Raw genomic sequence first — 12277 nt, forward strand, 5'->3', positions numbered from 1 at the left:
AAATGAAGAAGGCACTTTGCAGTGGCACGTGAAGCCACGACTCGTGTTCCCTGCTGGCGTCGATTCTGGTTCAGCCGTCTCGTTCCTTCGCTCCCGTGGCATGAGCCTAGACCGTCATCACATCACATCGTAGCTTGGTCAAAGGTGGGCTCATCACGGAGGCAGTGCTAAACCAGGTGAAGTGCCTCCGATTATGGAGGCAGTGCGAAACCACGCTAAGTGTACAAAGCTTTCGGAGGATGGCGGCGCAGGATAACTAAATCTAGGGAGCCTACATGACCAGCCGTTCATGTAGGCTCCCTAATACATCGACTGAGAAGAAGAAAAACAAGACGGGTTTCGCCTTCGAGTCGTGTTAGGTGAATGCACAAGGGACCCTGTGATTATTTCTTTTTCTTATTGCACTAATTCTCTCTACATCGCTTTTTTTTTTTTCAATCATGTATTTATAGAGCCGTTTTGCGCCCCAGTATCCAGCGCGACACCATAATCAGGCATGGCAGTGGACCCAGTGGCATTGGGTATCGCAGTAGAGGCCGTGTGTGACCATGCATATCTTCTTTATTTGCCTTAATATTGACCAAATGAAGATTAAGACGCCGCGAAAGTACTTACGAGGTATGTAGCGACGAGTGCCACTGCCAAGGAACACTTCACCGCAAAAATGGCAGAATCCCGTACCTGCGAGAAAGGATGCAATGGGCGTTTGTTTCCTTGGGCGTTCAGTGTTGCGCTAATATCGTATTTATTCGAATACAGGTGGACCTTTCTTCCTCTCTGAAAAGGCACCCATACGTGATCAAAGTTAGCAAAATTACCGAGCTAATGAAGATCCACTGCCGTTCTTCAAGCAGCGCCAGATACATTGCTGCATTGTGCACTAAATGTGGACTTACGACACTCTACAGAAATTGAAAAATAGCGTTGAGAACACTAATGAAAGCTTTCTGAGATCGCAGGGAATGCTGCCGATTTTACACTTCGGTACACTCTTGTCGACGAATAAAACCGTGGGTCTCAAAGGCCTCACTTTTGTTAAGTGTGTGAAGAACATCTGAGGTACCACCTTCGAAGAAAAGCTGCACATTTCAAAGGCTGGTGTCCTTATGTTCCTTATCTAAAGAAAAAGCTCATTCGTATTGAGAATGTATTTAAAGGGGCCATGAACCACACCCCTCGTGTTGCAACTTCCGAGGAAGAAGTTGATCCGTTCACAAACAGCGCAGATGCTCGATGCTCGTTCAGTTTTGCCTATGTATGCCCACAGGTTAAGGATGAGTTCTCGGCCGTATTAAAGCCCTAAGCTCTCTACCGAAGACGTTTGTCTCTTCACCTTGGGCTCTGTGAGAAAACACATCATATGGGTAGAAGACACTGTTATGAATAGCGCAGCCAAATATTGCAGTCGTGTGTGGAAGAGTATACAAGCGGAGCGCGAAGTTCCATTATCTCAGGCGCCCTCTCTTCATACAGATGTGCTCACTCTGTTTGGAGCTGCCGGCGCCTTCTGTTTGACGCCGAACAGCGGAGAGCGTGCTATTGGTCAATAGGCGATATAAATCAACAGCGGCGTTTGGATCAGATGCGCTTGTTGCCAGGTTTGCCGCCACATGCGGGCGCGGCACTCCATAGCCTACTAACAATACGCAGTGAGCCTCACTCGCGTGCAGGAATCACAACGGGAGTCAGCGATCACGTTTCGTCACGCGCGCTCAAGGTCATTATGCACGCTGATGTAACTTCTTTAGCCTCGTGCCATCTCTCCCTCTCTAGCATCCGCCGCGTTTGTAGACAAGAGAGAAAGCGCTCAAAGCGCGCGTCGAATGGCTGCGCCCCATCTCGAATAAATCGAGAATTTTTTTTTGGCAATCAATTCGTGAGGAAATAAACTCCGATACAGAGGTCATTCGATGATTTCTTGGAAAAGTGGTTGAGGACCCCTTAAAGGCCAACTCCGGCGATTTTTTGGCCATGTCAAAGTAATGGTGATTTTATGTTCCTGAGACGTTCCTGTTACGGGCCCGATAGCAGAAATACTCGGCAAATTGGAGAATAATTTTAAATAAGCAAAAAATCGCAGCGCCGAAACCGAAACCCAACCAAGTGTACTGTCTACGTATGACGTAGACGTTGTTACGAACGAAACGGAAGTCGTGCAAGGCATGCCGATCACGCCGGCGCGGAGTATGAAAACTGTGACAGCCGGGACGACCAGCGAAGCACTGGCCAAACCAACGCTGTCTGTCGCCTTGTGCACAGCAGACGCTCGCTGTAGCGGCCGAAGCGCCGAAGTTAGCGGTACCCTCGGCTGCGTCACTTCCGCCGCCTTCCCAACACTGACGTCACAGACGAAATGTTGCCAATAATTGTGTGAAGTCAGGAGGGCGTTTGCAAACAATCTTTAAAATTTATTTGCAAACAATCTGCGCATGTCTCAAGCCTGTAATTTGGCTTCAATGACGGAAACGTGCAAAGGAACGTACCCAGCGAATTTCATTGAGATCCATCGACCTCGAAAAATCGCCGGAGTTGGCCTTTAAAGGGGCCCTGCAACACTTTTTGAGCAGGGTCAAAAAGCGCTGCCAATCGGTAGTCGAGGCTCCCGAGAACACGCGAGCCAAATAATATAGCGAAGCGAGCGGCCTGGAATTTACAATAAATTCTCAAAGTCAGCTGAAAATCGCTCCCTCTTCTCTCGAAAAATGATGTATTCGTCCGCAATATATGACGCGATTGTCGGCAGTTCCACCAATGGCTGATGTTATAATCACGATAACACCCTCATTATTACCGTCGTTGTTAATCTTGAGTTCAATAAGTAGATAATATGCATGTTTATATTGTGTTATGCCGTTAAAACACCGAACAATAATATTAGCACTTCCGGTCTCACCGACAGATCGTCTGCTCGTAGTTGCGTGGTTGCGTTTTCTTCACCATGCGCAGTGACGAAATCGTGAATATTTCTGTGCTTTTGACCATCGCCGGTTGCCGTTGAGAGTGGCAGCCGTTCGAGTGTTGCCTCGTCAGCTGGAAACTGCATCGTCGGCACGTTCTCAAGACCGACCGAGGCAGCGGTGCAGCATTTCGCCGATAATAATGCTGGCGCCGGCTAGCTTAGGATACCTGTGTTCGCTGTTTGGCGAGAGTCCCGTTCGCTGTCTGTTCAGCATGTCATCGAGCCATACCTCGGCGTATCTTCCCCGTAGTCTCAGGTTCCCGAGAAACCGCAACACAGCAACCAAGCAGACTCGCATTTTCACGGTAGCTGCAGACAGCCGGGGGATGGGTCCGCGCCGGCCCGATGCCCCACGATCCTTTCTTCTAGTCTTTAGTTCTTTGTTGTCAGCCCGCACTCGCTGTGCGCCCGCATTCGAAGAGCAAACAGCATCGAAGTACCGCCACTGGGAGAAGGGTGCACGCAGCTTTGCCGTGTTGAATACGGTTCAAGCGCGAGCAGTGCGACGAGGCGGTGTATCGGAGTGTGGGTCGAAACCCATCTCAGCTGTCATTCGTTCCAAACGCGCACGCAGGTTTGCGTCCATGGTCGGCAGAGCGATGAAAACACTACGGCAGTTCGAGGTGCACACCCAGCATTACCAAACCGACTCGCAGTTTTCAAGCACGCGCGATACGCGGTGTGATGGGCTCCGCTCGACGACGACCGCGCAAGCCGAGCGGAAGTGGCGCCACAGACCACGTGGTTGCGCCGAGACGCCAGAGAGAAAAAAATGAAGAAAAAAATGCCGCCGGCGCTGGCGTAACTCTTCGGTGCCTCCTCGCACCTCCGCTCTCCCTCCCTTCACGGCCCGCGCAGCTTTCCGCGCGCTCGCGGCGTTGAGTTGAGGGAGAAAGCTGCGGAACGTGATCTCTACACTCTAAGAAAAAAAAAGAGTACGCGTGACTCTTTTCGGAGAGTTCCGACTTGCCACGTATACGACTCTCTTTAAATAGTCACGGTGACTCTCTTGGTGGGTCAGGGTCAGCTCGCTCTATGAGAGTCCCCTGACCCTCTAGGAAGAGTGCAAAGACTCTCATCGGGAGGATCACGTTACCACTTATAGGGAGTCAGACGACTCTTGCCGGTAACTCTCCTAGGGGGGTCAAGGGACCCACACCGAAGCATCAAGCGACTCCACAAGTATTTTAAGCTACTCATTTGATCCTTGCTCTACTTTTGCGCGACTCCTGTTGAAAATAGTGGAGTATTCATTTTAAGCAAGTCCAATAATACTTGCCGTTCTGCCCAGCGACTGTAAAAAACGAATAGTTCAGTTTTAGCATTATTTTAATAAAACTCGTCAAAACAACACATATTTTCCAGCAAAGTTATATAGAAAGCGCGAAAAGATGGTCTGTGATTTCCAATTAAGAAGTTTGGGTATTCCTCATTTACATGCTTCTATGAGTATCGCAACTAAAATGTGTGACTGTGATGTGCACAGTGTCATATGGTGCTAAATGAACAGCAGAAATCGCCATCATGTTTCCATATTTATTCCTTGTGATTAAGAATAAATCAAAAAGTGATGACGGCTTGAGGCATGACTTGTGGCTTGCTAGGTTGTAGCTCCTGTCCAGCGTGAGCACCATGAAAAACGCTATCTGAAAAGCAGAACGTGATATTATGATGAGAAAATGAAATTGCAGTAAAGGTTTGCAAAACCTACACAATAAGCGGTTCACACAGACATAATAAAGGCTAACAACAAAACAACAAAGCACATCCTCCGGCAGCCAGGGGCACGCCGTGAGCGGTTATTGACCGCATGTTTTACAAACGTAAACCATCGTTAAAGGGATACTGAACAAAAATTAGAAAAAGCTACGAAAACACTTGCATTCGACTCGGACGACACGACTGTTCCTATAAGCAGCGTTTATTTCACGTAACTTCGAGCAGCTGGCCGTATTTTTAGTGTATTGTGAGAGCGCGGCGGCTGCACGCCAGTGCGCTTGTCGACGGCCGTGACGTCAAATGCTCCAGCAAGAGGGGGGCAACCGGCACGCTCTCTCCTGCCCTGCCACTTCCCTTTCTCCACCTCTCCTCTCAAGAACACCTTCCCGACCATGAGAACACGTTTTGAGATAGACGCGCGGCAGCGGGTCGCGGCTTGCGATGTCAATTGGTAAGCGATTTTGCAGCGAGCACGGTTGGCGAGCCAGTATCCGCCGAGTTTCGCGTCACTTCCTCTCTAGTTCGCGGCGCGGCCGCAAGACGCGCCAATTTGCAAAAAATGCATTAAATTCGTTATTTTCTGCTAGTCTCTGGCTGAAATGAAGGTTGTTCCAACAAATTTCAGCACCCAATCTTTCAATTGGGTCATTTATCTCGGCGACGAAAATTTTGTTCAGTATCCCTTTAAATACTCAGATAAACAGATGCGAGTACTAGGGCCCGAACGACACCCAGCGCGTGCGTACGCCGCCTACGTCAAGATCAGACATGTCATATGCTAGAATTAGCGCACATAACTCCCCCAATAACGTACACTCACTCGATTCTGTTATAGCGGCCAACGTCATCGCAGTGTATGCAAACTGCGAAAACAGCAAACAGAAACGAGAGAAAAGAGTGCACGCCGGCGGCCGCAACAACGCGCGCCGTGGAAAGGCTAGAGCTTTTTCACTTTACCGGCGAGGCGTGTCCAACCTGAATGACTACCGCGTACGTTCTGGAAGCCACCGTACTATATCTGCACCTCAAACTACCGTCTTTAAGCCAACAAAAACCATTACATATAGTGCGTCTGAGCGTTCTGTACACGGGCTTTTTTTTTCTTTTTCTTTTTTTCACGTTCCCACGCGTGGAAGCACGCTGCACACTCAAGGTCGAAGGAAATGTTATTATGAAGTAGACTAAAGTGCATCTCAAAACGACATCTTGCACCTTCAGTAGTGCAGACACGACGTGCGATCAGCAAGAAATGACCCTCGATTATTGTTTCCATCGCTCACTTTATGGGAGCTTGTACAGCAACGCGCATAACGGTGGCAACTCGTTAACTGACAGCTTTAGTTGGGCATCCGCAACAGCCCCGCGGATGCAGGCTACTGTTGGAAATGGCTGGCAGGTTCCGCAGAGCTGCTGCAGACGCCCGGCTAAAGCTGTATAATTAGTACCTATGAAAGCAGTACACTCACCGTTAACTGGCGCCCGTTGTCGGTATCCGCAGCTCCATGAATATTCCGCCCTCCAAGCGTCACTTCGTGCACGGCTCGAGCCGGCGTCAACACCACCGAAGACGCGCAACCTACGCAACCACGCAACACATTCCAATAGACCAGGAGACTGAGACGACTGAGACGACTTAGAGAGGAGAGCGGCGCGCCACCCCGGCGCCAACCCCGTCTACGTTGCCGAGCAAGGCGCCACAACGGCGCCAAAGGGCGAGCGTGCGATATGTATGGCGTATACGGCGGCTCTTCCGTATACCGAAGCCAATCGAAACGCGCTTCAGGAGGGTCCAGTGACTCCTTCCCAAATGCGAACTCTTTTTCTCTGCCTGTACCTTCCAAAAGGGGTCAGATGGACACCCGAAGAGAGTCGCGGTTCCATGACCCTCTTTTGACTCTCTTTTTTCTTAGAGTGTATAATTTGGTAACACCACTTAGACTTGACGGATTCGAAAAATTTTTGCGGCATATGACTCGTGAAGAGTCATACGTCAATAATGAGACTATTCCAATATAACTAAGAAAGGTGTTGCAGGGCCCCTTTAAGTTCGTTCCCGGAAAATAATAGGGCACATCCGAGCGCTCAACAGTGCAGCTCAATGGTGCAATGATTGTCGGCTCGGGCCGACAATCACTGCACGGACCGTGATTGTCGGCTCGAGCCGGGCTTGACAATTGCTGAAGTTTACCCGCCCGAACTTGGTCCGGTGGCTGAAATCGAGACCCGGGCCCGGCCCGAACCCGAAAAAAAAGTTTCACCTACCCGTCTCGGCGCGGCCCGACCGTAGATTGGCCCGAACCAGTAATCTAGGTGTTGTCGCCCGAACATGTAATCCACAACACGGCATTTTACAACAAGGCATTTTAAGTGGCAAATACCAACGTTTCCTGGCGCATGTTTCTCTCAGAAGTATACTTTAACCTACAGTAATTCATTGTACAAAAGGGCTTCACGGTGGAAATAGTTGAATGGACATGCCGGGTACTATGATCGTTTGTTCGTCATAGAGCTGTGCACGGGCCGTATTTCCGAGCCCGGCCCGGGCCCGCTGACTTTGTCGAAGGCCCGCCCGAGCCCGACGGCAAAGGGCTGCGAGCCCGCCCGGCCCGACCCGACGTACTAAAACACAATCCCGGGCCCGGCCCGGCCCGGCTTTTTGAAGGTTCGCTGCGAAAACAATCAGCGACGTACTAAGCACATCAGCTGTACACCAACAAATAACGTAATAATTATGCACGTGCATATAAAAAATACAGCGAGACAACGGTAAATGTTTTACGTACCAACATGCAACAAATATTTTATCTGCATTGGATACCTGCGGCCCCATGCCAGCAACAATGAAGTTCGCTCGCCAAAGCTGTCACGTGCATGGGGTATGTCCATGCAAGCATCAGCTTGCACGAAGGCGATCTACGTCGGGTCGCTCTTCGCTGTCGCGTGCATTTTCACTCATATGGGATTTGGCCTTAAATCTAACGCGAACAGTCGCGTGGCGCCGTCACTAGCTCAGGTGGTGTTACTTCTCTGTTTGTCGGAGTGCAACAGAGGCATTGCTTTACCTGCTCCCCGTTTGCCTAAAGTAGCGAATGGAAAAGAAAAGCGGTAAAGGGCGGCCGCGGAAAAGGCGCGGTATGCGTGCTGGAAAACAATTCCCGCTCATTCTCTGTATTTCGGGCTTGAGTCGGGCTTTGCGCCGGGCCCGAGCCCGGCCCGATAAAACTCCAAGTAGCCCGAGCCCGGCCCGGGCCCGAAGTGAAAATACGTCGGCCCGCCCGAGCCCGGCCCGCGGGCTGGGTCGGGCTCGGGCTTTCGGGCTATCCGGAGCCCGTGCACACCTCTAGTTCGTCAGCGGAATAGCTAGTGTACCTATTTTTTCTGCAAATACAGATAGGAATCCACAAGAGCGTTTTGTAGCAGATATTGTACCACGGAAAGTGATTTACAGCATCACTTCAGTTTCGGCAGGGAGCCCAATATAAACAAAGGACGGAGAACTGAACGCTTTGTTCCCTTTCTTCTTTTATTGCACTCTCTCTTATAGTTAAAACATGGTATGCCAACAAACCCAATCATACGCACTTCTGGATTTGTAGCACCTGGGTTCAGAATAATATCACCATGCCATAGCAAGAGGAATAGAGGTAAGAAGCCAAATTTATTACCATTGCTGTGGATATGCTAACCTAGATAAAAATGATAATGAAAACGTGTGCATTTCGAAAGACGTATAGACCGTCGGGTGGAAAAAGAACTATTTGTGATGCCATTATTTTCATGTACCATATATAAGTTGTTTTGTGGCATAGTTTACAGTTTATTTCCTCCGATATTACTGTGCACAAAAGCAAATTATCACGAGACTCCGGCTTTGAGCACACCCTATGCTAGTGCATCACATATCCTGCCACGCTGACGTTTCTCTCACTGCTAAAGCTAGCCGCAGGGGCGCACAAAATCTGCATTGCGAGTTGTGAAGGCGTCGGCACTCGTTGTTCTTTCCCCACTAGAGCAAATTCCGGATGTTTTTCTGGACCTTTACAGAATGAATATAGCTGTGTAGCTCATCCCTTCGTTTCTCTCGTTCCCGAACGTCGGTCGACTCTTCAATATCCTCCATGAAACTCCTCTCTGTGGCTTTTCTTTGCAGGTTTCAGTTATGCACAGTTTGTTCCGTGCTCTTCTGGGTGTGTCCAGATAAGATGGAACACGAGGTCGCGATCACCATTCCCGATTTTGATGAAATTAACCGTAGGTCTAAATATTACACCCAGAACAACGTTGAACAATGTTAAACACTACAGAGACGTGCTTGTGTTTCTCTGAGGACGTTATTCCGCGTTCCTGACAGCGCAAGTAATGACGATGGCGCAACATATTTAGAAACTATCGTTATGTTAAGCATGCGCTGCCTTGCAACAACGATTGCGTTACTCGATACCGGCCTATTGTTGCGCCAAATACATCAGGCAAGCTCGGTACGCACCTCGGAGTGCAGCTCATTTCATACGTCAGTTCTCTTTTATGCAGTGTTCTGTACCATGCACAAGATTTCGCCACGTATCGTTATGTATTTATTTATTCATTTTCATACTCTCAGGGCCCGAGGGCATTAGAGAGAGGAGTGGTCTGAGAACAATACAATAACTGCTATTTTGAAGGCGGCAGATTCTTCGATTGCAGCAATGGAGGCAGGAAGGTGGTTCCAGTCACTGCTTGTTTGCGGCAAAAAAGAAGCATGGCAAGTGTTAGTGCGGCATATGGGAATTTTAACTTTGAGACGATGGTCGAACCGTGCTGATACATAATCTGGGGGAAGGAAAAGATCATTTTTAAGTGTTGGATTCGTGTAAAAGATTTTGTGAAATAGGTTTAAGCGGAAGTACTTCCGGCGTGACTTCGTAGACCTAGGGTAGCTTTCATTGAATAGACACTGGCGTAGCGGTTGTAATTGGAAAGCACGAAACGAGCTGCACGGTTCTGAACGGACTCAAGGGCTGTAGTTAATACGGAGCTAAATGGATCCCAAATAGAACAAGCGTATTCTAATTTGGATCTAACGAGTGTTGTGTACAATTTAAGTTTTAAATCTGTAGGAACGGATGAAAAATTACGGCGGAGAAATCCAAGCATGCGATTTGCGTTGTTAATTACACGTTCAACGTGCATATTCCAAGAGAGGTTGCGGGTTTCATGCACGCCAAGATAACGGTAACTACTAACGGGGTTTAAAGTATTTACCCCGTTGGTGACGGAGCTGAACTATACCATTTCGCACCGCGGAAAAAAATGAGGTGGCGAGCATATGCACTTCCCATGATTTGTGCATGTATTTGGGTTTGATATACATTTCGGCACAGCTCTTTTTGTGTGCTCCGGTGAAGCGGTAAAGGCCGTGCATATCTGTCCCTATTCTAGCAGATGGTTCGACACGCCTCCGGCAGCAAGAGAGTGAACCAGGAAGAGGCTAACACGTCGCAAAAAGCTAAGTGCGAAGTTAGACACCAAACCGATTTTGTTGAATGCTCCATTCGCATGGTTTACCACATTCCCCTGATCTGAACCAACAGCTACATTGGACAAACAGGCAGGTGCCTGAACACGAGACTGCGAGAGCACCGCTATGCGGACTAATCAGCGGGCCAGGGAACATGGCCTCGCACTGAAAGGAGTGCGGATGCAGGGCCTTGTTTGAATAGACCAAGGTCTTGTTCCGCACGAGGAAACAGCAAAAGAGCGAAATACTTGAGGCATACAGCATGGCATCGGGAGAATTCGGCGCATGCGTAAGCACTCCAACCTTGTCGCTAAGCAAAGTGGAAATGGAATTCTTAAGCAATACGTTCCTGCTATTGCAAAGATGAGCGAGCTGAGCAGCGCTGCGCAACATTACTGCGCGCACCACGTTCGATATCACTTTCACCACTATAGTTTGATTTATCACATTTTTATGTTCACTCCCCCCCCCCTTCCCACGTTCTCTTTCCTTCTTTTGTGGGGCGGGCCCAGGTGGCGCCTCACGAAAGATTTACAGTTGATAGCTCGCGCCCACCTGTTCTGGTTGTGTTTTTCTCTGCCTCCGTTAGTGTCCCCTCTGTTTCGGCAATGTAGCGCAATATTTCGCAACGTATGTTAAACTTGGAGTGCTTTATTGAATCACCTACAGTCATGCACAGTGCATTCTTTACACCCGGCCAATGAACGCTCGCAGCTTAATGCGTGACATTTGCTACCAGAGATTATTGAGCTTGAAGCCCATTGTTTCCACCACTTTTACTGGCAAACGTGCACTAATATCAACATGCGTTATTTGGGGTACAGCGTCCCTCTACAGCGTCCCTTCAAAGTTCAAGGTTCCTTCAAAAGCTACAGCATGTCATGCATCAATTTGAAGGAAGCCAAACCGGTTGACAATTGTGAAATAACAATTTTCTTTGCGTAACTTGTGATATCAAACTGCCAGCATAACGGCAGGCTACACCTACTCAATGGCAGGTAACTGTTAGCAATAAGTGACCCCCCCCCCCCCCTTTGTACATGTTCAAGAAAGCCGGTTGTCCATGAAACAACGGCACTGCACGAAAATTAGTACAATCAAACTCTCCACGTAAGCTGAATATCTCCTGTTGCTTACACCTATATTGAACCACTTTGTTCCGAACTAATAACTGGTATTTGAATTTCCGATGTGGTTTCACGCATGCTTCTAAGAATGTAATTTCAGGTATGGGTTCAGTTCCGGTACTGCACCCAGATGGAAATGGCACGCGAACTTCCGGCTGGAAAGAGACGTTCCAGCTGGATGTTGAGCCGGAATTATCCCTTCCAGTTCGAAAATTTCTATTGCCCGCTGGAAATAACTGAAAATGGCAGTTTCCGGTTGGAAACAATCTCCACCTTAGGCAGTTTTCCAGTTGGAAACAACTGGAAATGGCTTTTTCCAGCGGGAAACGAAATCCAGCTGAGGCAGTTTTCTAGCTGGAAGTAGTTGTTGCTGCTGGAACGAACAGGAAATAGGATTTTCCATCTGGAAATACAACCCATCTAAATTTATAATAATTTCTGCGGCTTCACTTACCAAAACCGACATGATTGTTAGACACACCGTAGTAGAGGGCTCCCGAAAATTGGAATACACGGGATTCCATCTAAGCGGACATCTAGTACTGCGCCTCCATCGAAATGTGACCGTCGCGGCCAGGATCGAACCCACGTCCTTCGGGTCAGGAGCCGAACACCGTAGCCACCTTACCACTGCGGCTGCCCCACCTCAATTCTTTTCACTTCAAGCTTTTGGGAAAACATCATGGAAACGTATATAAAACGAGCACTTTTCAGCTTAAAGTGATTGGCTTTAGTAGGAGCGTTCACTTTGCACTTTGAAACCTTTGATGTTCTGCCGTTCTGCTGCAGCATGTCATTTTTATTAGTCTTACTTATATTTAGAAGGCTGAATTGTGCAGCAGCACATATATTTTGTCAGCAAATGTGGTCAGGATTTCTTAAGGCTCGTTGTAGCGCGGCAAAGGACAAAGAAACGTACGACGTATATAGCGCTATGTCGTATATAGAAACGTATATAGCGGTATGTGCCGTCGC

General features: G+C 48.6%; 1 protein-coding gene across 1 annotated transcript in view; it reads right to left on the minus strand.

The window, feature by feature from the left end:
* The window catches only part of LOC119386538 (uncharacterized), a 75246-nt gene that overhangs the window by 36605 nt on the left and 26364 nt on the right, over positions 1-12277 (minus strand). The window contains exon 2 of the mRNA XM_037653805.1: positions 616-681. Within this exon, the coding sequence (XP_037509733.1) occupies positions 616-681 (66 nt within the window). The remainder of the gene's footprint in view (positions 1-615; positions 682-12277) is intronic.

This window comes from Rhipicephalus sanguineus, chromosome 3 (genome assembly GCF_013339695.2).
Source record: "Rhipicephalus sanguineus isolate Rsan-2018 chromosome 3, BIME_Rsan_1.4, whole genome shotgun sequence".
NCBI classification, from domain to species: Eukaryota; Metazoa; Arthropoda; class Arachnida; order Ixodida; family Ixodidae; genus Rhipicephalus; species Rhipicephalus sanguineus.